The 27,666-nt window shown below is 37.8% G+C and overlaps 1 protein-coding gene and 2 pseudogenes across 1 annotated transcript; 1 reads left to right on the plus strand and 2 right to left on the minus strand.

Annotated features, from left to right (window-relative positions):
* The window catches only part of LOC136259295 (uncharacterized), a 107,947-nt pseudogene that overhangs the window by 59,400 nt on the left and 20,881 nt on the right, over positions 1-27,666 (minus strand).
* On the minus strand, positions 1,348-11,099 carry LOC136258813 (uncharacterized). Its single transcript, XM_066052160.1, has 3 exons — positions 9,802-11,099; positions 9,650-9,748; positions 1,348-2,452 (listed from the first exon to the last, which is right to left on the minus strand). The coding sequence occupies exons 1-3, from the start codon at positions 10,948-10,950 to the stop codon at positions 1,475-1,477; spliced, it is 2,226 nt and encodes a 741-aa protein (XP_065908232.1). The 5' UTR covers positions 10,951-11,099; the 3' UTR covers positions 1,348-1,474.
* On the plus strand, positions 10,931-27,492 carry LOC136258826 (ATP-dependent RNA helicase DDX18-like; annotated as a pseudogene).

Raw genomic sequence — 27,666 nt, forward strand, 5'->3', positions numbered from 1 at the left:
TACATACAGGTCTTCCAACCTGATTATACCAACGCACCTTGAACTATATACATTGGAACCTCTCAAAAATTTCAATTGTTTATATATAACCTTACACAGTAATCACAGCCTATCAGAGTAGACTGTTCTATTAGAGTAGTTTGTGAACACTTACAGATAAGTGACTGTTGTATTAGAGTATTGAACACAAATAGGTGACTATTATTGGACACTTGAAAAAAGTTCCAGGTTGAAGGTTGTAGTTATTCATTTTACACTAGTGACCAAGTCACTGGGTATGGTATATGTGACCTGGTCTACGAAAAGGGGTCTTATAGCCTTTTCAATTGCATGTACTTGACAATCCATAACTTGACTTGTGGATGTGGTATCACACTGAAATTTGGTCCCTTTAGACTCCTAACATAGCACTATGGCTTGGTGTAATATGAAGGTGATTGTTCACATGAGTTATGATTTGTCAAACTTGACAATTTAGAAAGGCTATAAGATCCCTTTTTGCAGACTGGGTCACATATTTTCTATACACTCAGAGAAACTTGAATTTCCAAGATTCTGATAACATCTCAGATAAATATCATGTACTATGATGGTAATAATAGTGTAAACAAGTTACTGTACTAAAAGTATATCCTCAAAAAATGATGTAGTCATGGTAACTGTAATGAGGTCATGAAGTACACCTTAGCTACTTAACATGGTAACTAATGAGGTGGCCTTAATAAAGAGGTGACAACTAAGACTGGTTGTGTATATAAACAGTACACAGTGTAGTTACACTACAATGATATATGCTACATCAACATCACTGAGCAATGTTTATAGTCCTTCAATGATGATGGAATACCAAATTAAATGTTTTCGCTCCTATATATGCATCATAAATTTGTCAGGAAATTCTTCACCAATATTTCCCCAAATTATACTCACAATTTACATTGTTACTTATAATCATAGGTAGTTGGAGCAATAATTTGCTTTATGTGTACAATACTTATTTTAGTCATAATGATAGTATAGCTTCTTCACATATTTTATTGTGGAATTTGTCACTATATTAATTACCATTCTCACTACGTTCATCAGAATGAAGAACATTGATTATTTTCATCATCTATTATTCTTAATATCACGCCAGCATAATAGATTTAAGCTTACATAATTACTTTTCTGTTTCCAAATTATACTATACAGTATGAATGTGTGGCAGTGTCATTTGTGTATATAAACCTGTAAGTGTTATCCCACTAGGGATCATGTGAGATGGTAAAGCCTGTTAATACAGGGAGTAAGAACTTGACATTAAAACCAGCTTTGTATGTAGACCAGACCCAGTGGTGACTTGATCCATACTTCTTGTAAACTTTAAATAAGTAAATTATTATATATACCAAATATTCAGTGTATATAATTATGCTCATTATTAGTATTAGTGGTGTATGTATAATATAAAGTATAGTAACAACTTTACTAGTTAGTGTATTAGTTGAGCTTGTCCCAGTTCCACTGTAGTAAGACTGGATGAGTTAGCATTATCCATACTCCCTCCTTTAGTACATCCTCCAATGACTATAATGGCATTGTTGTTGACTGCTGTTATAGCTACATGTAATCTAGCTGATGATAATGATGAAATGTTCTTCCATGATTTGCTAGAGTCATCATACATCTTAATATCTGATGTTGGTGTACTACTTTGATTACATCCACCAACTACCACTGGTGGGGATGAGCTGGGGACTAGGGCTGTAGAGTAGTGAGTGGCATTAGTCATTGTAATCCATTTGGTGGGTGTCACTGGTTTGTTGTTGGTCAATTGATCAACATGTATCTTGTAGGCATTTATGTCACTTTCTATGTCAACATCAAGGTAACCCACTATGAGTAAATAATCATCAGTAATAATGGGTGTGAAGACAGCCATCGGCACAGGAAGATTAATAAACACTTTCCGCCAATAAGAATTTTCCATCCAATTGAGGACTTCGATATCATCTTGTACTACTGGTACGTTGTTAACATACTTGACTCCCCCAGCAACAATAACATGCTCCAGGTGAGTAACCACCCCTGGTATGTTCCTAGCTGAGAGAAGGTCAGGATAATGAGATGTCCAAGTTTGACTAGTTTCATCAAATGTAGAAACTTTATTAGTCCAATTCTTAGCAGCATGCAGCCATCCACCGATTATAGCTAATTTGCCACCAATGATTTGAGGAACACCATCCCAGTGACCTGAGGGAGGTAACTGATCCCAATGGTCAGTGTTGACATCATAGACATATACTTGATGTTTAGTATCATCGACTGGACTACTCCCACCAGCAACATAGACCTTCTTGTCTTGTACTGTGACATATGCATGATACATTGAAGCAGGAAGATTGGCTAGCTGAGTCCATTTTATGTGGTACCTGCCACTGGTAAGTGCTGGCATTAATGGGGGTGCCTCCTGAGTGGATAATAATATTTGTAAGCTAAACAAAACTATACAAATCATTGTGAACACAGTTTACATCACAACATGCATATGTAATTGTATAACTTGTTTTATACAACTATTTCTAGTCACTAAGTCATGAGTTATGAAAGTGGCAGGTATAGGGGCAGTGGAGAAGTGTCAAAAAAGTGGAGCATTTAGAAGCTCTGAGATTTTTCACTGAGTAAATTAAGTAGCTACAGTAGATACCATATATGGATACCTTTAATTTGTTCTTAAAGTTAGCCAAAAGTGTTTAATAGTTAAGTGAATTTGTTCAGATAACTGAACCCAATTACATGATTTATATTACACTGTTAAATTGCTACATACACTAGTGTAGAAACACTCCAATAGAACAGTCACTTTGGCATTTGATAACTGAGGATTGACTGTACTTGTAGCTTTGATGTGATTGTTTTATTAGAATGAATGACTAATCTATTGGAGAGTATCTGAATCTTTTATTATTCAATAAAAGTACAGGGATCATAGCCGCCTACCTATCATGGCAGATCATGTTGAGAAGATAGACTGAGATTTATATTATTATTTAACGAAGCTGGACTTCAATTATTATTTCAACAATTATTAATTATCAATTATTGTATAAATACTGTGTGCTCTTTAATATGAATGGTCTCGACAATATCACAGTACGAGTGGCAGCTAAAACCTCGCTCTGTCTTCATGACAAATGGTGCTGTGACCAGGATCTAGAGTTTGGCTTGGCTTTATCCGCGAGGTTTTGCAATGTCGGGACCCATAAGAAGATTGCTTGGACCAACAAAAGCACGACTGCAGAGTTACATTAAGAAAGCAAAGACGATACTGGAACGTCCAGTGGATGAGACTGACTTGGACCAGGAGGAGACTGAGGTGGACGATCTTATTCACCGATTTTCAACGAATATAGCGCTCCTTGAACGATGCAACCAGGAATGGACGACCTTGGTAAACGTAATGGAGGCTGGTGACGAAAAGGAAACGGAAGAAAAGGAGTATCTGTGGGCTACGGATGGAGATGGAGGTCTAATCGAACTATTATTAGACTCCAAAGAGACTACAGCGCGTCTGGAAGCGCGCCTAGCAAGGGTGTTGAGGAAAGCTGAAAGGGCAGCTATGCGACCTTTGACATTACCTGCGACCTCACCCTTGTTGACAACGTCTGGAAACCTTACAGAATCACAAACAGACAACAATGTGAAAATGAAGCTACCCAAATTAAGTCTTCCGACCTTTGATGGTGATATTCTCAAATGGCAAGAGTTTTGGGATGTGTACAGCACAGCTGTGCATGAACAGGATATACCAGATGTCACCAAGTTCAACTACCTAAAAGGTTCAATTCGCAGTGCAGCTGCTACTGCGATAAGTGGAATTTCTGTCACTAACGATAACTATTCATCAGCCGTGAAGATATTACAAGATAAGTTTGGTAAGAAAGAGAACATAATAGAGGCCTTGTGTTCCAAATTACAGCATCTCTCAATGGCTACAAATCGATTTAGCGATATTAAACATAATTACGAAACCATGGAGAAGATGTTGCGACAGTTGGAATCTCAGGGAGAGAGGGTTAATGAGCAACGTATGCTTATACAACAGATACTATCAAAATTTCCAGTTGAGGTAATCATAAGGTTAGAAGAGTCAAAGGACATTGAACAAACATGGACAGTAAAGTTATTAAGAGAGTCACTTAACCGATATGTTTCAATTCATGAAAATGCACAAAGGCATGACTCTATATTCTAGGGGGAGTCAAATTAGAAGTCAGAGAAGAAGTGAAAGCTCTTACAAACCACTTGCTGAAAAACAAGGTTATCATTCAGTTGAGAGTTTTCTAGTTGACAGTAAAAGGAACTTTGAAAAACAACAGAGTCAATCACGTAAGCCATCATACCCATGTATTTTCTGCAAAGGTAGTCACTTTAACGACAATTGTGATAAGGTTAAAACTGTTGCAGATCGTAAACGTCTACTTACTTCTCAAGGTCGTTGTTTTATATGTCTCAAGATTGGTCATCTTTTTAGGGAATGTGTTAACGGTCACTCGAGATCTTGCTGCTACTGTAGAGCAAGTGGTCACCACAACCGGTGTATATGTCCCAAGAAGTTTGCTTCATCACCTGACACAACGGCTGTTAATCAACTACCTGCTGGTTCTTCCAGGATACGTCCAAGAATTACTTCTTCGTCAGAAACACCAGGACTTGCTTCCTCATCGGAAACAACAGCTGTTAACCAGTCATCTACTGATAACCAGTTGGTTGTTAGCACTGAAACCACTTCTAGCACAAACACTGTTACACCTGCAGTAAGTACAGATCATATGTTATTAACGCATGGGGAAAGAGTGATTCTCCAAACAGCACTAGTTCCAATTTTTTGCTCCAATGGATCTATTATATCAGCTCGCCTACTGTTAGATAGTGCTAGCCAGAGAACTTTCATGACAGAAAGACTTGCTAAAAAATTGAGTTTGCCTTCTCAAAGAAAAGAAACATTATCTATTTCTACGTTTAGTTCACAGTGTCCTCAGACCATTGATACATATGTTGTCCATTTTACCATCATTACAAAAGAGAATTCAAATATGGACCTCAATGCTAATGTTTTGACTCAGATCACTAGTCCCATTCGAAGAGGACCACTTCAACCATCAGATTTAAAGTTTCTTCAATCGATTTCACCTGAGAAACTGGCTGATATTATTCCGGACCCATCAGATACAGCTCCCATTGATATCTTAGTTGGATCTGATTACTTTTGGAGCATTGTTGATAATGGGAGGATTGTGCTGCCGTCAGGTTTATTATTGTTGTCATCTAAGTTGGGATATTTACTTACAGGGAAGTTTGTGGACCCTAACAGTAATGTTAATGTTAATCAGCAGTTAGCCGCTTGTTTTGTTATGACACAGATGAACCAAAGTGTTTCCGAACTGAATTTGTTTTCAGCTGCAGATAGTGTTGTGGTAAGGAATCCTAACTTGACTGATATGTGGAGTTTAGACATAATCGGTATTAGTGACCCTGTACAGATGGATGGTGATGACAAGGCCCTAGAACAGTTCAATCAGGGAATTTATCATGATGGAGAACGATATCAGATTAAATGGCCATGGAAGAGGCCTGAACCTCACTTACCTGATAATTCTGATGTGGCTTACGGGAGAATGAAATCATTGTCACGACGATTTCAAGCTGATAGAACTCTTTTACAACAGTATGATGATATTTTACAGAGTCAACTAAAGCAAGGAATTATTGAAAAGGTTATAGAAAAAGAAATTGATCACAAGACGCATTATTTACCACACCATCCAGTACTGACACCTTCTAAAAACACCACTAAGGTCCGAATTGTTTATGACGCCTCAGCTAAGGCAAGTAAGAGTGCTAATTGTTTAAATGATTGTTTATATCGAGGACCTATAACCCTACCTGATATGTGTGGAGTGTTATTAAGACAACGAACATACCCAATTGTTATTTTGGCCGATGTAGAAAAGGCCTTTCTGCAAATTGGGATCCAGCAGGAAGAAAGGGATGTGATGCGTTTTCTATGGTTTTGTGATCCTGAACATCCAGATAAACTAGAAGGTAACATAGACATTTATCGATTTTGTCGTGTCCCATTCGGAATAGTATGTAGCCCATTTCTGCTGGAGGGAACTTTGAAATTTCACCTGAAAAATGAGAACAGTTTAGTGGCAAAGAAAATTCTTGAGAATTTGTATGTGGATAATGTTACTATGGGATCTGAATCAGTTAATGAAGCCTACCAAATATTTGTTGAATCTAGAAATATCTTCAGAAAGGCATCAATGAATTTACGTGAATGGGTTTCAAATTCTCAGGAATTTCTTGATTGCTTACCTGATGATCAGAAGGTAATGGGATGTGTCGTTGGATTGTTTGGAATGTTGTGGAATCGAATTGAGGATTATATCCAGAGTGTTAATATCCCTTCATCAAACGTGACCATTACTAAAAGAGAAGTACTAAGTTTTGTTGCCAAGATATATGACCCATTGGGTCTGATCACACCAGTTTCATTTCATGGAAGAGTGTTCTTGCAGAGTCTATGGAAACATAAATTATCATGGGATGAACATTTGCCACAATCACTTTGTCAGGAATTCCGAAAATTAACAAGAACACTTCAACATCTATCATTGATAAAAATCCCACGTTTCATTGCAACATGTGAACATGACATGGTCTTTGAGGTACTTGTATTCTGTGATGCCTCAATTAAGTCATATGCTACTACAGTTTACTTACGAGTCATTACAGGTTGTGGGACTTTTGTAAACCTAGTTTTTTCTAAGATGCGTTTGGCACCAAGCAGCACTGGAAAGAAGAAGAATGCCAACAATTCTGGTGAGATCACATTGCCACGGCTTGAATTATTAGGTGTCTTAATTGGAGTACGTGCTGCAAATTTTATTGTTCAGGAGCTTAAACTACCAATATATAAGAGATATCTCTGGACTGACTCTGAATACGTTTTACATTGGATGAAGAGTTCAAAATTGTTACCTTTGTTTGTTGAAAATCGAATTAAGGAGATACGAATGGAAAAGGACATTACATTTTGTTATATTCCATCAAAACAGAACCCTGCAGACTATGCAACATGGGGGCTCACTGTTCAAGAAATTATCGATTGTAAATTATGGTGGCATGGACCGGAATGGTTGAAATCTGAAGAAACAACATGGCCTAGTTGGAACATGCCAGACATTACACCAGATAAGCTGGATAACTTGTTGGAAATTGGTAAGAAAGGTTCACAAGTCATATACGAAGTTACTAATGTTGTTAACGATGGTTCTCAAGTCCACAATGATTATCCATCTCCACTAACAATAGATGAATTCAAATATTCCTCTTTACGAAAGTTACTTCACATAACTGTTTACTGTATCAAGTTCATTTACATTATGGTGTTAAACAAATGTTCTAAGGAATTGAAAGAAAGAGTTCTGAGGAAACACAAGATTTTGGAGAAAGTGTTTAATAATATGAGGGAAGGTTCCATTTATTCAGATGAAATTAGAAATGCTACACTACTTTGGCTTTATGTGATACAAAATAGAAAATATCATGAGGTGCTCAACGATATTGAGAAACATCGAAAGAATTGTATTCAACAACAACTTGGTCTTAAAATTGATGATATTGGGCTGCGTAGATGTTATGGAAGGTTGGGTAATGCTGATTTGAATGAGGATACTAAGAATCCCAAGCTACTTCCAAGGTATGAACGTTTTACTGCTCTTTTAATCAGCGAAGTACACCAGAGATTGATTCATGCTGGAGTTTCACATACTTTATCTCAAATACGAGAGGAGTTTTGGATTCCCCAAGGCAGGACACAAGTAAGGCATGTAATCTCTAAATGTTTGATTTGTAATAGACATCAAGGACCTTCATTCCAGTTACCCAACATGCCACCCTGGCCCAGGGAGAGAGTTTCAAGGAGTGACCCATTTCAGTTTATTGGGCTTGACTACTTGGGACCATTATATGTGAAACAAGGAACTGAACTTAAGAAGGTCTGGATATGCTTGTTCACTTGTCTGTCGATTAGAGCTATCCATATGGAGTGGGTTCTAGACCTGACTGCAACTCAGTTTCTAAATTGTATCAGACGATTTGTATCACGTTGGGGTAGACCAGACCTAATTATCTCCGATAATGCCCCACAGTTTCGATTAACAAATACAGTTTTGGATAAACAGTGGAGGCAAGTGTTCAAAAATAAGGATGTACTTAATTATATTTCTATGGAGGGAATTAAATGGAACTTCACAACTGCTCTTGCCCCATGGCAAGGGTTTTTTTATGAAAGACTTGTCGGTATGGTTAAACGATCATTAAGGAAGGCTACTGGAAGGAAACATTTCACTTTAGAACAGTTGATAACCCTGATAGCTGAGATAGAAGCAGTACTTAATTCTAGACCGTTAACGTATGTTTATGGAGATTTAAAGTCAGGATTTGTACTAACGCCTTCACATTTTTTAGCATCCAACAGAAAACTGGGTATCAGTCCCTTTGGTGATGACAACGATCATAGTGATCCTGAATTCCAAGTTGTTAAGAATTCAGCAACTAAATTGATTGAACACTGGAAGAAAGGACAAAAACATCTAGACATATTCTGGAAATCCTGGAGAGATGAATATCTCTTGAGTTTAAGGGAAAGAAATCCACTTGTACATAGACAACCTAGGTCACATAGTGAGAAGGAACCCACTGAAGGCAGTATCGTAATCGTAAAGGATGATAATTTGCCAAGAAGCAATTGGAGAATTGGCAAAATATTAAGACTAATAGTTAGTAGAGACTCCAAAATTCGATCAGCCGAAATACAATTACCAGGAAACATTATTATGACAAGACCAGTGAACCACTTGTATCCACTAGAAGTACCAGAAAACCCTGATAACTCTATTACTGAATCAGATGTAAACAAAAACGATAAACCAAAGGATCTTGATAATTCTGTAACTGATGTAGACAAGATTGATGCTGTTAGAAACAGTATTGTTCCAAGCCAAATTGAACCTATCAAACAGCAAAGAAAGGCAGCCACTCAAGCTCGACTAGCAATTCAAAAACATTTAAATGATAACATTTCCACAGTTATATTTTGCTTCCCTCGGGAGTGTTGAGAAGATAGACTGAGATTTATATTATTATTTATTATTTAACGAAGCTGGACTTCAATTATTATTTCAACAATTATTAATTATCAATTATTGTATAAATACTGTGTGCTCTTTAATATGAATGGTCTCGACAATATCACAGTACGAGTGGCAGCTAAAACCTCGCTCTGTCTTCATGACAGATCATTTTGCTCAGTAAAATAATTCACAAGGTACCATATTACACAAGGCCAGCTGCACACATTATAGAGGTCTTTTGAAAAATCCAAAAAATGCAGATTACCATTGCATAATGTGAATCAATAGGTATACAATAATATAGCTAGGTTACACAATACGCTGTATTATACCATGATAAGTTGATATTGGTAAATGACAGTGTTTAAGTGTAGTATTGAATGGTTATGGGTTAACATGAGTATAAACTTTATCCTCCACACATGACATTTCTCATAGAGAATGTACTAACATTAGTGACTTACTATTTTCAATTTTGATGTCTTTGTTGTTGGTCCTCCTAAAGGTACTCTGTTAAGTTGATTGGCTATTTGTTGTGTTGGGGGTACACTCCTTGTGGAGGACTAAGATAACAATACCATACATGGCAATGATAACAAAACAAATATATACTCACCAGCTGTCGTTTCAAGTGGTCAATTTCTACATCTCTTGCAGATATTTTCCTTTCATTTTCTATTTTCAGTTGGTTGTTTTCAAGATCTTTCTGACTGTTTTCTCTTCTCAGTTGATCATTCTCAGTCTTCTGCTGCTCCACTTGTTGGTGTAGAGTGATAACATCTTGTGGGGACTCCTTCATGTAAACATCCTTGCTCACTCGGATCCTCTCACAGACAGCTGTTATGGTCGGCCTCACAGCAGGATCATCATCCAGACACTCCTCCACCAGTGGCCTCAATACTTCAGCCTCTCCTCTCATTTTGTCAAGGTACTGCTGACGACGCTCAACTTCCAGCAAAGTTACCTTTCTTCTGGTCTTGGGGTCATATTGTGTTTGGTTAATTGGTTTTGGCCATTGCTGGGCAAATGTGTGGAGAACTACTCCAGCAAATGAGAATACATCCATGGGAGGACCATAAACTGGATCATCGACTAAAGATTCCGGTGGCATGAAATCTACAGTTCCTGGAGCTTTAGTCATTGTCTTTCTACTATCAGCTTTTATCACCTTGGCCACTCCGAGATCACTGATCTTTGCCATATGATGTGCTGTCAACAAGACATTATTGGGGGAGAGGTCTCGATGGATGATGGGAGGGTCGTGATTGTGAAGGTAGCATAGGCCAAGGGAAACGTCATGGACAATTGAAAATTTTATATGGACAGGAATCTTCTCATGTTTATCCACCAGTGAGGTCAAGCTATCCACCATCATCTCCATAACCATTACTGGTAGCCACATCCTTCCCTGTACACCACCCGCCCCCACAGAGGGATAATAAACACCTAGGAACTGTATGACGTTTGGATGACGTAATGTACTGCACTGACGACACTCCCTCATAAACGATTCCACTGTTCGTCTCATTTCCACGTCTCCCACCTCTTCGACCAGAATGGAGTGGATCTCTTTGGCGGCACATATCGTTCCACAATATTTGACAGCGTAAACTCTCCCGTACGCCCCTCGTCCCAGTTCCTTGCGATCTAGTTTGGTAACTCCCTTCAGAACTAGACCTTGAAAATCATCACCAGAAGCCATTTTTCTTGTAAGACAAAAGATGGGTGTGGCTGACCAGAAATTGCGCACGTGTACAAGTGTCATGAATTACTCCAAATAGTGCCCATAATTGACAACGTGTTGTGATGGATGTGGTATATTCAAAGAGAAGAGGTCTTAAGAGATCGAGACAATCTGTAAAAGAGGTGGATTCCAATGGTTCACTCCGCCACAAAAGAAGTAAGTGTATTACCTGCAGAATCCGAGGGAGGCGCCTTGTTTACATTGATTACACGTACCATTCAGATGCTCCAGTAATAATATTGACACTAGCAATGCACTATTTGTTGGTTCCCACAAATCAGTAGAATCAATTCTGTGAGTATTGCACATTTAGAAGCTTGAATTGAATGTACAAATAATTAAACAAGGTTTGTTATTGAAGAAATGCCTTGGGCACAAGGTGTGACTAGTACTGTCCCCATACAAACTGTTTAGTAGAAATGTGAGCCAGACTCTGTTACACATTTGTTTTTGAAAACTTTTAAAATGCATGCATGTACCTAGCTAGCTGTTTGTGCAGCTTATTTCACTTTATGAGTAATACAGAAGCCAAACAATGATGGACTGATTGTGACAGCTCCAACCCTAGTACTGACTTCTCTTGTCTTTTCACTCTTGTACTTGCATACAACTCTTTATACATACTGTATTGTCTTGAATTACGGCCCAAGCATTTAAGCAACTTTTACCCCAGCTACTAAACGAGACTGGTGACTATACGAGACTGGCATTTATATACCTGATCAGTATTCACAAGTCAACTTCATACCTTGGTGTTGTACTCTCCTTGATGTTTTCCTCAGCATATTTCACAAATTCAAGCTTAAAAGGAACTATAGAACGTTCTTCACTTCATTGTGTATGACACAGGGGGATGTCACGTAGTTATGTGCTGAAGATAGATCTGTTACCGTGGTCAAAGTCTTGACTGGTCAAAATTTTGCTTTGACCTGTGACTAAGAGCCTTTTTCGACCTTTGACCGGTAACTTAGTAACGATATTTCAATGCTTTTCGATTGTGGGTTGGAAATTTTTACCCTTGACCATTGACTTGGCACAAATTTGGTGGCCTTGACCTTTGACTTAGACTTTCACTGTGGTTGCAGATCTACCTACAGTGAGTGCCTGTGTGTCACCCCCTTGTAACACCGCCCGGAATTGTTTTTAAAAAAAAGACTGCACTAGATATTTAGTTGAGACCTGGCGTTTGTCTGAGACCTGGCGTTTGTCTGAGACCCGGCATTTAGTTTTGTTATGATGCTGTATATCCCCGGCAACTAAATGGACTAGACATTTATACGAGATCGGCCGTAATTCGAGGCAATATGCTACTTCATATCCAACATAAATGATCCTAGAGGTCACCTCTAGTATGGTGGGCCCAAGACAAGCTCCTCCTGCCCTATTTGGCTGGAAGGAGACGGTGCGAATTGGCTTTTGTCTGTTTTTCATCAGTCTGTCATTAGTAAAGGAATTACTTTATTATCCATTACTGTTGTCCAGTCAGCAGTTTCAAATTACAGCAATTTTAGGTTGCTTGTGAAATGCAACTGAGTAATTTGTGCACGTGATTTGCAAACATGGTTCATATGAATGCTTACACACAGGTTTAAATGTGTAGCTCAGATGCCCCTGGGGTTGCCTAATGCCCTAAGGCAGCAAGTAAACCGGTTGCATTATTACAAGGAGCTCGGTTGTAAATAAATAACTCATGTGTGCAACCAATCACTTATGAGAATCATTGAATTGCATTTTTTGGTACATGGAAGGGTCCTTTTGCAAATCCTTATGCGAATCAGCCATGCATGTTGAATTGCATCTGAAATCAACTGTATGTTTGACTCCTGACTGTTCAAATTTCATAATGTGATCACATGACACTGGGCATTAGTGCTGGTAGATGCCGGCTCGTTTCCCGGGCACCAGCAATGATTGTCCCTAACTGTAGTCTTGGATGTAGCTACTCACTTGCAAATAAAACAGTTACTGATTTTGCATACACCACATATTATTAAACTAGAGGAATAAGGTACATGTGACACAACCACACTACACATTTTATATGAAATTACAAGAAGTATTAAAATTCCCTGTACTGATAATGTGTAACTCTTCTCCATAACACTGTATCCTTCTTTACTATTTTGTGTTTGTTTGTTACAGAAAAGAAACACAGTGAACCAGAAATGTTAGAAGTAGCTGAACCACCAGAATCAACAATTGTTTGTGAAGACTTACAAACTGGTATGTAAGTGTGTTGTGAGAGTCCATGTCTCCCTGTGTGATTCCTTACTGTTAGTAGAACTGAAGAAGTAATTTGACACACTGAATGAAAACCCGACTTAGTTTGCGTTTTTATTATATGACTTTTAGCTGTCTAGAGGGAAAAGCTAATGGGTGTTAAACTGTTAATGTAGCCTTATCTGGTAAGGGCTTTCAGAGTTACTATAGCGATAGACAGCAAAAATTGTACAGTGCCTATACGAAAAAAGATTACAGGTGCTTGTTTAATCAATCATAAAACTCGAGTACAATGGATTACGGAGTTGGGACTTGTGTCATTCTATTCACCGTGAACTGGGGCATTCATCGAGGTATAGTGTTTTGCCTAAATATGTATGCTCATGCTATTAAGCAAGAGTTGAAGGCAGTTCAAATTTAGAAGCGGTGACAATTTTACTGCAATGTAAACAAACACACATTACTCGTGTGTGCTTCATGATACAGAAACAAAACAAAGATATTCATACTCTCCATGAAAAGGTGAATCCGTCGGTATATTAGATATTCTAATCTGTGTCTTCCTTCACTATTTACATATCTCAAAAACGTACGTACTTTATATGCAAAGAAGTTGGGTTTTGGTCACAAATTTTATGTCAGTGTGGCCTGTGTATCATACAAGTTATTATTCTACTAGTACACACTACATGTTCAGTTAACATGTAAACTACACTGTATACACACATGTATACTACAAGTCTAATTTGACTACAAACTATGAGAATACACTAGTCCTGTAATAGTAGACTGTAAATGGTCCACTTGTTCAGTAATTATGTTATAGTCACAATCAAACATTAACAAAATGGACAGCAGAGTTTAGCTGGTACTATTTCACCATTGTGACATTTCTGCTGTCAACATGAGGAAATGTGATGTATGTTAATATGAGATGAGTGTGTGTTCCATTTTGTTATTGACAGATAAGACTGGAACCTGTAGCAGTCTGGAGGAGATGATGAAAGGTGGTGAGCTGGGTATGGACAAGAAGTTTTCTTCCCTGTCAGAAGTGGTGTCTGAGAAGACACTGAATGCTGTCACTGACATGGGCTTTACTGACATGATGGAAATACAACATAAGAGCATTAGACCACTGCTTGATGGAAAGTATGTGTATATATACAGCTGTACTGTGTGATGTAAAATTATGGGAAATTATGGGAAATTTGACAACAGTGCCTATAAACACCTACATGTAACAAACTGCCAGTCTAACTACATTGTGTTACATAGTGTGTATCACATGTGATATTATGTTAATGTATACATATGTGCTTGTGTACACATGTGAAGTACATTTATGGTTTATGTTGTCATGGTAATGCAGTAAAACTAGGACTCATGTACATGTGTTGGTGTATTCTCTGGAGGAGGGGGGTAGTTCAGGTCTCACTGATACACCAAGCTTCATAAGCTCATACAATCTAATCAATCTTTACCTCTAAAACTAGTAGTCATTAGGCCCTCTATGAAACACACATTCCATGTGATAACTGTTAAAATAGCTGTTCGTGCTGATTTCTGGTGGTAAATATCCTCAACAGAAGTGCAAGAATGATGACTGTCAAGTGACGTTATTTTTGTACAATTTCATTGGTTTCACACTGTTTCCCATCTCTTCATAGGGACAAACACACACACACACTCACATAAAGCAAGCAAAGCAAAGCCTTCTGCTACCATACTAGCACATTAATGCCTACCCAGTGAACCAGCGTTGAGACACCTGTGCAGTGTGCACTACTCAAGTGCTATGAGTCAGCACAGGAAAATCCTCCTGTGGCAGGACTAGGAGGTTTTACCACATCCCACAGGAGAAGGTGTCGACATCTGAAGTCCCTTCACCCATTGTGTGAGGCATTGGACAGTTGGTATTTGCTTCCCCGGTTAACACCAGGTACCCACATGTAGTTTTTGTGTAATATACTTGACTGCCACTCAACATCATATTCTGATTGTATTGTTAGGGACTTAATGGGAGCAGCAAGGACTGGAAGTGGAAAAACATTAGCTTTTCTCATACCAGCTGTAGAGCTAATGTACAAGTTGAAATTTCTCCCACGAAATGGTCAGTTGTGTAGGCTACAATCTATTGTATACATTGTATGGACATGATTTAGCTTGTCCATCATAACCAGCCACAATGTGGTTATGTTGGTTTAGAGGAGGATAATAAGTTTGAGGGGGAGTGGTGGAACATGAGGCAATTTTGTATTGAATCCTGAGCAAACTATCTAAAGTCAGTCTCTTGAACAGTGAACATTGTGTTACCTGTGTGTAAAAATGTTGTTGGATACTTTGAATAAACACACTAGCCTGTCATACCAGCTTTTTGTGTTGCAGTACACACTTTATGTGTCTTGATATATAGGCACTGGGGTGGTGGTGATTTCACCAACTAGAGAGCTGTCACTACAGACATATGGAGTGGCTAAGGAACTACTCAAGTATCATCACCACACACTGGGAATTGTGATGGGTGGAGCTAATCGTAAGACGGAGGCAGAGAAGTTGTGTAAAGGTGTTAACATTTTGATAGCCACTCCTGGGAGATTACTGGATCATCTACAGGTAAAGTATCAAGACACACAGTAGTTTGTCATGTGATCAAGAAAACCAACAGACCACACCAGTGTGTTATTAACAGGAAGAACAATACGTATATTTTGTGGCTATCCATGTCTTTCACCTTCAGTACTCATTATTATAGTGAAATGTCGTATGTGTGACATATACGAGTCACCTTACAAATAGAAGTTCACAATATATGTGAAGTTCTGTGTGTTGTATTAAAGCTGTTGGATCTGATGTAGAGGAAGATATCATTAACAGAGTCACTTGCGGAGAAAATAATGTGACCTGCTGAGCAAAAACCCAACTTGTTTGCATGATTTTGTTTTTGAGACATCTGCCACTGAAATACATTTGGTAAACAACACACATGCTACACAAATCATTTTGCGTACATTTTAATCGCTTCAGTAAACAGTGAAGTAAGACACAAATTGAAATATTTAGTATACCAATGAATTTGCCTCTTCATGAAGAGTAAGAATATCTTTGTTTTGTTTTTATATCATCAAGCAAACACGAGCTACATGTGTTTGTTTACGTTGCGGTGAAACATAACTTTGTTTTTGCCATTTCTAAGCTTTAACAACCTTCTTGTTTGATAGCATGGGTATGTTTAGGTCAAAAACTATGCCTTGATAAATACCCCAGTTCATGGTGAATAGAATGACACAAGTCCCAACTGCATAGTCCGTTTCACTCAAGAATTGATTAAACAAGCACCTGTAATGTTTTCCATATAGGCACTGTACAAAATCGATTCTTTTTTCTTGTTGTCTATCGCTATAACTCTGAAAGCTCTTACCAGATAAGGCTGAAGCTTTAATTTTCCCTATAAACAATAAAGAAGTCATAAAATGAAGTTCAAGGAAAATGCACAAGCAAACCAAGTTTTTGCTCAGTGGGTCACATATGGTTTTGACTATGAGGTGGTCTATTATATGATGTGATGAAGTACACACCTTATGTGTCTAGAACACCAAGGGATTTCTGTACAAGAATCTTCAGTGTTTGGTAATTGATGAAGCAGACAGGATACTGCAGATAGGATTTGAGGAGGAGATGAAACAAATAGTGAAACTACTGCCATGTATGTTTGTGTATATTATGTACCGTGTGTTGTGTAGTGTAGTGTGTGTGTGTTGAGTGAGTGAGAGAGTAAGTGCTTGCATGCATGCATGGGTATGTGTAGTTTGTGTAGTGTTTTCGTGTGTGTAGTGTTTTCGTGTGTATGTGTGTGCACGTCTATGTAGAGGTGTACCGATAATCGGATCGGCTATAATATCGACCACCGATATGGTAATTTTTACCAATATCGGTATTGGTACAGAACAGCAGGAGGACCGATATTTATACAGTAACAATAGTTTGTACATAAACGGATTGTGCATTGTTTTCTACGTTATTCAAGTGCCAGTGGCTTATTGTCTGAAACAAGCGCTGCGCTACGAGAAGCCATATAAATACACGTGATTATAGTGTTTGTTGCTGCAAAGCTTATTACAGTCTTTACAAATGAAGCAGTTATACAGTACCTTGTAATAAAAGAAGGGTCACAGGATAACCAAGGAAACTAGCTGTACCAGTTTTCTCACAAGCTATTAGAATGCGGAGTAATGCATAAATATCTGTTTAAGGCTTCATGGAAGTATACATAAAAATGTTTGTGGGTGCCTAATTGTCTGGATTGCACAATAGAAACCCAAGCTGTATATCACCACAGGCAGAGTATACCAATGAATACATGCACATGTTGTTGTAGGGTAAGTGAATGTACACTTTTAAATATAATGCAAATATCGGATCAACTATAATGCAAATTCGGATCAATTATCGGTTATCGGCTTCTTTTGGTGGCATCAATATCGGATATCGGTACATGCCAAAAACCCGTATCGGTACACCTCTACGTCTATGTATGTATCAATTATATTGTTATTGTTTAGGAAAGAGGCAAACAGTTTTATTTTCAGCCACGCAAACTCGTAATGTGGAGGATCTTGCAAGAGTATCATTGAAGAAAACACCGCTGTATGTTGGAGTGGATGATCATCGTGATACAGCAACAGTTGAAGGATTAGAACAAGTGAGTGTGTAAGTGATGTAGCCTATAAATTGTATGACTACACTAACAAAGTGGATTGACATTTTCATGTCAGGTGTGTGACTATATCTTATAACTTATTACATACTATACGTGTATGGTATAGCTTTTCAGGACATTTTGAAAGCATGTTGTACCCAACCGATACTGCCAAGTTGGGCCTACTCACTGAAGCAATTGCAACAACCAGTCTGGCTGTTTAATATCCTGTTCACACTACCTTCTAACCCAGGTAGAGCACGGCACGCTTGAAACAAACTGCAGTGTGAATCAATCAAGCTGTGCCAAACCTGGTCCAGCACGGCACGACAAGGAGAGGTGAGCTGGCACGGGTTGGCCCCGGGATAAGATACAGTGTGAACACATTCTGAGCCGTCCATCTAAGGTTAACAATACAACTTGTTTCTGTTCGCTACACAGCAAGTATATTCTATGCTCTAAAACTGCTCTTCAAAATGGCTACGATGTACCGTAGTTCTGGTAGACTTTGTGACAGTTATGCTCAAATGACGAGTTAACATTTCTGGCAAAAGGAGCACCCACTAGCTTGAACATGGCGGCTATAACATTGTACGACTTATTTCAGCTGGTTCTGGGCTTCCTTGCTACAATTCTAGTGCCTTTTATTAAGCGCCTAAATAATCGAAAGTTTGTGCACTTGTTTTAGCTAATTATTATTTGGCACTAGCACTATCGAGCTTGCATCAGATGCAGTAGTGTGAACAAGGGCCAACCTGAGTTCAATAACCCAAGTTGAAAATGCTCTGATTAACCTGGGATAGTGTGAACGGGGTATAAGGCCTGGTGTAAAAATTACAGACAATATCCAGTTGTTTTTATGTGCATTTTAAGCTGTTAATGTGCTATGACACATTATACTGTCAGTGAAAAGAAATGGGACACAGTGGAGGACAGAGGTAAATCCATGATCATTGATGCGTGCATTGCACATACTGTCAAAAGGCACCTACCGCATACCCGGAAATTTTCGCGTTATGCATATTTCACGGTTTTGTCCTTAGTCAGGATTTTCACGTTTTAAATTTCACGGATGCCTCTTATCCCAGAATTTTTGCATTTTAAATTTTGCGAATTGCTGTTGTTCGATTTAAAATTTTTATTCTCAACCACACAGATACGAAAGGTCTGCATTGATATGTTTACTTCAGTCATTGTACAGATTGCTAAAGTACGTCTGAACCAAGTAGCACAGTAGCGGCAATCTCTGTATGAGGCATGCAGTAGGCCAGCTTTGTTCGTGAGCCACGCCCACTTTAAAATCGGGTATGTGTGAGACGGTTTGTAAGCATATGTGGAGTTCACATATGTCTACAACGTTATCACACACCAGGAGCCACACTGATTTATTAGTTTATTAGTAAGATGAGACTTACATAAATTTTCACGTGATAAAATTTCATGGTAGCTTATTTACTGATTGAAAACCGTGAAAATTACGTATTGCAAAAATTTCCAGGTATACACTATCAGGCTGAGAGACATCTACAGTAACAGTGAAAATTCAATAATAGCCTTAGCCCTTATTGAGTTACAGTATGCTTATTTTGAAGGCATTGGTTTGTCAGTCAGTCAGTCAGTCAGAAGAAATTCCACTAAATATTTTGTAGCATCCTGTATTTGAAGCATTTCAGACCACACTAAAGGCACATTTTGAGCTTGATTATAACTAACCAATATCACTTAGGCACGGTGAAGATATTGTGAGGCTGGTTTCTGGTCAATATGTTTTCATGGTAAAGTACAAACCTTCATGATCCCTACTATACAGTACTACTATACTGTATGATTATTCTTGTACATGTAGGGCTACATAGTGTGTCCAGCTGATCAGAGGTTTTTGTTGTTGTTCACTTTCCTCAAAAAGAACTTGAAGAAGAAAGTAATGGTCTTTCTCTCCTCCTGTAAATCAGTCCAGCACCACTCCGAGCTGCTCAACTACATTGACATTCCTGTACAAAGTATCCATGTAAGTCTTGTACAGTGACCAGATGTGTATTTATAGTGGCCATGTCAAGTAGTTCTTAAACATACAGTATCTTCATGACCCTCATTAATGAGACCATTGTTGTGACCATGTGTGTGTGTGTGCGTAGTGTGTGTATGTGTGTGTTCTACTTTCATTTAAGTTGAGACTATTGTACTAGCTACTTTAGACATTACGTGTAAATACACAATGTGGATTTTCATTATGTATATTTAAAATTGTTGTATGTTTGTGTTGGTTACCAGGGAAGACAAAAACAACAAAAACGAACTACAACATTCTTTGACTTCTGTCAAGCAGAGTCCGGTATTCTCCTGTGCACTGATGTGGCTGCTCGAGGACTGGATATTCCTGAAGTTGACTGGATCATTCAATATGATCCTCCTGATGATCCTAAGGTAGACCAGTTGTAGTGTACTAAGCTTGATATCAGTCAAAAAAGCCACCCTAATTCAGTCATGGATCCCTAAGTATTTCTTGGAATTGGCTGACAAGGTTTCTAGAGACCCAAGGATGATGTGGGCAAGGCTACCCACAAATTTAATTACTGAGGCCACAGTCTGAGGTAATTAATTGTGGGTAGCCAAGCAAACATTGTCTGAAGGGCTCTAAATTATTATGTAGAAACTGAGAAGTTATTGCATGTATGAGGGGGGGGATTGAAAAATTTATGTAATATTTCCTTTAGTGTCTGAGGTTACTAAATCCAATATAAACCTGTGGTGGGGTTATTAAATAGTCAGTGTCTTGCCAGTGGTTGTTACTACACATCAAATGAAAATCAGCAAAGCCAAAAACAGACAAGCATTTTTAGCCTTCAGATCTAGGTGTTCCAGTCAATACACCAATGTTACAGTGTGGTGCTGACACAATAAACTGTAAGGGTAAATCTCGATACTAGCACTCAGTTTGCTTCTTAACCCTTAAAGGCCGATATATCAGCAGTTTCTTAAAAGCATGTAAAACGCATAAATAATACAAGTAACACATGCTTAAAGAATGGCTTCTAAACAGCCGGCACAGACATGTCTAATGTTATTAACTGAAAACTGTATTTCAATGGAAGGTTTATTCAAATGGGCTACTTGGACTTGTAAAAATAAGTGCTGTAATAACAATTGCTCACTTGTTATGATGCCACGAAGAATGACAATTGTATTTCCTGTTACTTCACACGCCTTGTGTCCGTAGCCATTTATAGTAATGTTTTACTCATGTGAGCTGTATATGGCATGATTTGTCATTGAATGAAGAATCGAATGGTTCTTACCAGAACTCTGTAGGACACGCTGCGAAGAAGTTATCAACCGTTTTCTGAAGGTATCTAATGAGTTGTTTCATATTTTGTGACAGTTTGTATTCATAGCAAGTTATGGCTTTATGTTTTTGCCAAAGGGTAAAACCCTAGGTACTGTTTTATTCCTTATTACATGAAGAACAGTACAAGAAGTACCTCTGCAATCAATCCAGTCACTACAGAAAATACAAACAATTTCCATTACAAATGTAGGGAATCCATTATGTGCTACCTACCGCAAATAGACAGTTGTCAGTGAGAAGAAATGGAACACAAAGGAGGACCATGATGCGTACATTGTCCTTACAACAGTATGCTAAAGGTACCTGTCGGTCTGAAGCAGTGAAAATAACCTGTACGTAGCCTTAGCTGTTATTGAGTTATGCTTGTGGAAGGCATCAGGCAGTTAGTCAGTAGAAAATTCTGTAATATATATACAATTTTTTCAAAATTCTGTAGCAACTTATTGAACTTAATTGAATCATTTTTTGGCCACTCTAAAGACTGACCAAAACTGCTAAGGTGTCATGAAGGTATTGTGGGGCTGGTCTCCAGTTAACATTTTTTGAAGAAAGTGCAAACCTCCATAATCCCTAATACACAGTACTATTGTACTGTAAGATTACACTGATGTATCCTGAGGAGTTATATACTTGATAAAGAAGACAATACAAGACAAGTTTAGCTAATGTAATAAAAGCTGTACAAGTTGTTAAACGCAAACACGTGCATATTATTAAAGACACTCATGTGGCATATGTTTGTACAAACAAACACCATACCGATGTCGTTTCATTAATAAGATTACTAACAAGCTGTTTAAATAAACTTGTTAATGTTGAATAAATTTATTCTTCCCATTCCACTTTACAAACTTTCAATTTCATTGAAAATTGGGACATACTGTACAGTAGGACACTGCTGTATTACAGATAAACATTAGGTCCCAGTTAGCTTGTATAGAAATTTAAGTGAAGTAGTGTCTGAAAAGTCCAAAATTTTCTTTTATTATTCTCACAAGTTACTGAGTACCGTATATCAGGAAAATTTCCATGTTGAAAATATTTGTCATTAAAATTTTTGACAACATATTTTCAAAAGATGAAAACTTATTACGGTGAATTTAAAACACAGTGCAACTAGAGGCAAAATGAAATTACTGATGCCAAAGGTTGTGTACATTCTAAAAGAGATAGCCACTACATCATGAACTTGTTATAGCTTGACAGCTACCCTGTAATTCAGAACACTAGTGGTTGTACTGGATCGACCAATTGTACAAAGTAATACCTTGGTGGTGATAACCTGATGATACAAAGTTCCTCACAATTCAGGATGTTTATTGTGCTGAAGTGTAATGGAATATGTTTATGCTCTAGCCAAATTCCCCACCATGGGTACAAAATTTTGCTGTTTTACAGTCTTGGAAACAATTATCCCACATTTTTGACTGATTAGTGTCAACAGTGTCAGCCATACATGTATACAGCTAGTACAGTTAGTAAACACAAAATGATATAATTAAGTAACACATCATACCATTCATGGGTAGGAAATAACTGCTTTATCATCATCCAGTATTCTTACTATATAAGGTCATCTGTTCTGTACCACAAAACCAACTTCCTGTGGTAACATGTGATTAGTTGTAGGAACATATTAGGAGATACAAACACTAGAGATATCACTTCAAAGATATTTCATTATGAGATAACAAAGCCCTTGTAGCTCAGTGGTCGGAACACTGACTTCCTTTGTGTCCCATTTCTCTTCATTGACAACGAAGGTGTGAATTTGTTGTAGCATGCGATGGCTTTTGCTTGCGTTTTACCAGGATTTCTCTGTAATTTTTGTATTATTGCAGAGGAACTTCTTTGCATGCAATGTCATCTAACTGGTTGAACATAACTAAGATGAAGCGTAAAAGTTACAACCCATGTATACTGCATCAAAAGAAAGAAGACTTTCATCTGAACGTGTGCCCGGACTGTCAATTACTGAAAAGTGATAAGTACTGTTCACCAGTCATAATTTGATTATGTTACAAAAATAACCAACCTCGCCCCACGTGATTGAACATGTGATCTTTAAAAATGAACAAAAACATTTCGTTTACAAATTTTATGGGTTGGTTGGGCCCAAGAAACAAGAAATTTAGTTGAAGTGGCCTTATAGAAATAAAAGTAGTGTAACAAGTGTATACCTGGACTTCCTGAAGTTATACTAATGGACCTACGTACAACAAGGGAGGTTACCTACACCTGCAGATATACTAGTGGACATTTAATCCCTAATTCAGTCATGGGTATAGGCTGAAGTAGGGATTAACAATGTCCACTAGTATATCTGCAGGTGTAGGTGACCTTCCTTGTTTCCCTACTTTTTATGACTATGGTCCCTAATCAAACTTAAAATTCCTAATTTTCCTGCTACTTGTACACTATACTTTATGTACAAGAGTAGTAGTGAGCTGACCACACACACAGAGTAAAAAGAAACAATCTACAACCAAGAGTAAATAATAAAAGAGTTTACTCTTGCTACAACTTACATGATGGAGGACTTAAAGCTCCTATTAATTTGGTACATACCTGTCATTCATACCCAAACACCAACCAGTGTGTATTGTGTGTAATTTCAAGCGTACAATTTACTGTTAGGAAAATTTTCTATTAGAATGTTTAGGGTCAATGGTTAGTTACCATCAGTGTGAAAGTGAATTTTTAGAGTGATTTCTGTGCAAAAAGATTTGATGAATTAAAATCGGTATACATACATGGTGAATTACAGGAGAAAGAAAAAAAAACAAAGTTGTATGCAGCTAGACTTGTTGGGTAGGACCAAAGTGTCATTTATTTCTTGAAGTTATCCTGGACATGAAACCTGCCCTATTAGTTGTGATAATTATTGACCCATCATCTTAGAAATTCATCTCCCAATGGCAAGTTTTCACTGTGTATTTTGACTCTCAACAGATACTGTACATTTTCTTAGTCATTGTCTTTGATATCAGAGAATCCTATTTTGTCCCCTCTGTATAACAATCACTACATCAGTATTAACTTACAGATCACATGATCTATTAATATCTTATGGTGTTGTCATTGTACAGGAGTATATACACAGAGTTGGATGTACTGCTAGAGCTGGAGGGAGGGGGAAATGCCTTGCTACTGCTTATGCCAGAAGAATTGGGATTCTTAAAGTATTTGAAACAAACGAAGGTAATGTAGATTTGTAATTTGTAGAGGTGGTAATTTGTTTGATGTCCCAAGATCTGCACAAACATGCATCCACACATGCATGTGCATGCACGGACGCACACACACAAAGCAAAGCTTAACCTCTGCAGCCATATGAAACATAGCTATTGCCATCCAGCAAACCAGCACTGAGATGCCTACGTGCCACTCAGGAACTTGAGCCTTGTACAGGCAAATCCTCTTGGGGGGCCTGCAGGAGGACTGCTCAGGTTTCATGGAGAGAGTTTGCATAACCTGGAGTTCTGCAACAACCCCAATACTGCTAAGCAAGATAAGGACAGTTAGGCATTTGCTTCCCTCAGTAAACACTGGGTGCCATGTTGACACATGCACACAACATGGATGCACACGCACACATCTCCTCTGTACCACTGCCATAAAATTGTCATATGGCCCTTAAGCTAGGGAACAAGTCTGAAAAGGTTACAAATCAATTTCTTTGGCAAGATCTACACTTGTGTACTGAGTAGCAATCTCCCTGTGCTATAGATAAGCAACTATTAGAGTGAAAATTGATTTCTTGTGATAACCAAAGCACACAAACAAGTGCGCACACCCGTGCTGTGTGTATCAAACACAATACAATATTTTCTACAATTTGCACACACACACACACACACACACACACACGCACACACACACACACACACACACACACACATTGAAATACAATTGATTTGGCTCTATGTATTTAGAAGAGTTTAGAAATATATGGATTTGTAATTCTTACACCAATGTGATCTTTCCATGTACCATCAGGCTAATATGTTGTGATAAATATTAATTTTAGTGTTAAAATGCACAAAAGCTACTTGCTTAATAAGAAAGACCAGTGAACTATATTGGAGCCGCTTTAACATACAACCAAATACAAACAACGCTTTCATCCAGTCAGTTATGAGTCACCTGTTAATATTATAGACCAGTTGTCTGGTCACAGTCACATAGTGTAATGGTGGTCATGAGGGCTTTGCCCTAGTATTACAGTATGCCTGACTGCCTGAGGGCATGTACATATCAGGCAAAATTCCCAATGCCTTATGTACAGCTAATATGTAACACTGCCTGTCAGTATCAGTCTGATAGCCTGCACAGGGTGATCATCACCCAAGCCAGCCATGTACTGGATGTATTATATATGCATACCTAAAAATTTCAATTATGAATCAGCAGCCAGTACGTTCTGTTACGATGAACGGACAAATCCTAGCTAGAGATATCACAGAGAATTTTGGTTATGCAAGTTTAATGTTTTAATCAGTGATATTAAATTGTTAATTACTGAGTTTGCTAAAGGACTAGATAGGTAAACTTTCTTGTAGAGTGGTTACTTTGTGCAGAGTGGCAACTTCATGATGGGGGTGTGGTCTGTATTCAGAAACTGGAAATGATTGCTGAATAAACTATAGTACTAGTTCTCATATTAGCCCAATGTTTTTCAACTCATAGGATAGCAATGGTAACAAAATACTGTCCATCTGAGTGGTTTTCATTAAGTCATGCATACTAATAACGTGACTATTAATTGATCCCCACAATCAATTTCGCCTTAACGTCTATATAATTACTGCCCAGATGTAGCCCGACAGTCATTTAGTCACAGTAAGAGACAGACCGATTCACGCAATCAATTTTGTATATAATTACTGCCCAGACATACAAAATGTGGTCCAGGCAGCTCCTTTATTCTGAGGTGTGAATGTGTTACATATTAACATGTGTTTACACTACATTGTTTATTGTACACAGGTTCCTCTTAATGAATATGACTTCTCCTTTAAAAAACTGTACAATATTCAGTCACAAGTGAGTTACTGTGTCTAAATAATGTTTTACTAATCTCATTATGTTCTGCTGTTTAGTACCATGACTGAAATACAGATTAAATGTCCACTAGTATATCTGTAGGTGACCTCCCTTGTTTCACTACTTTTTCGATGATCCCTACTGAAAGTTAAAATAAATCCCTAATTTTTCCTTGCGCTTGTTTGTTTACTGTTTTTATAACATTACTCTGACTGGTGAACACACACATAGCACATCAAAAGAAATAATGACACCAGACGTACTATTTTCATCTGGATGTACATTTGAACAATCATTTATTGATAAGTGCAGTTGCCATTGTTTTCAGTTCAGTCCATTACACAGTGTTACAAATTTAGAACACTATGAAAAGTGCCTCTGCAATCAATCCAGCAATACAAAAGATATGAACAATTCCTTTACAAATGTAAGGAAGTCATCACGCACTGTGTCAATTGACACCTTGAGCTGTCAGCAAATAGAAATGGGACACAAAGGGGTAAATCCATGATCTGTGCATTGTACATACTGTGGTATGCCAAAAGGCACCTCTGTTGGGTTAAAGTGACATTAAACAGCCAAGGTATGTACCATGAAGGTATTGTGAGTCTGGTTTCTGACCAATATTATTTTGTGAGTAAGTCCAAACTTCCATGATCCCTAATGTACAGTTACTACCGTACTGTATGATACTCCTGATAAAATTGTACGTAAATATTTTCCATTCAGCCACTTAAAAAATGTTTTCTTCATTAGTTGTCCACCATTGTACTACATTACTTCAGTAATCATGTGTATCTCCTCACCAGATGATCACATGATGATAAACTATGTCATGTGATACTGACAAGACCAAATGACAACAAAATGGCCGACCACACCATCAATAATGCTACTATACTCCAGTGAAGACGACATGATGTTCCATTCATCAGTTTATATCAGAAGTGTTATCCCACTGGGGACCAAACCTGTTGATGATACAAGGAGTAGTTAGAATGTTGACATTAAAACTGCAGAAATAATCCTAGACCAGTTGTGACTGCCAAATCCTGTGGTAACATGTGATCATCAGCTGGTAACTCTTCAGTGTTTTATAAAATAATTTCATGTATGTATATTAATAACTTGTTATAGAGTAACAGAAGACTAGTACTTTGTCTGTACTATACACTAACACATTCCTCCATATGTCAATTAATTTGTAATAATAACATTACAAAATTTGATATCACTACAGCAATTAATTAGCTGATATCACACAAATTTTTGTAGGTCACACTGTGACTTATATGGATGCCTACTTCTTACCCAGTGGGTGTGTCTGATAGTAGATATGTACATACAGGTCTTCCGACCTGATTATACCAACACACCTTGAACTATATACATTGGAACCTCTCAAAAATTTCAATTGTTTATATATAAC

Source organism: Dysidea avara, chromosome 6 (assembly GCF_963678975.1).
Source record: "Dysidea avara chromosome 6, odDysAvar1.4, whole genome shotgun sequence".
NCBI classification, from domain to species: Eukaryota; Metazoa; Porifera; class Demospongiae; order Dictyoceratida; family Dysideidae; genus Dysidea; species Dysidea avara.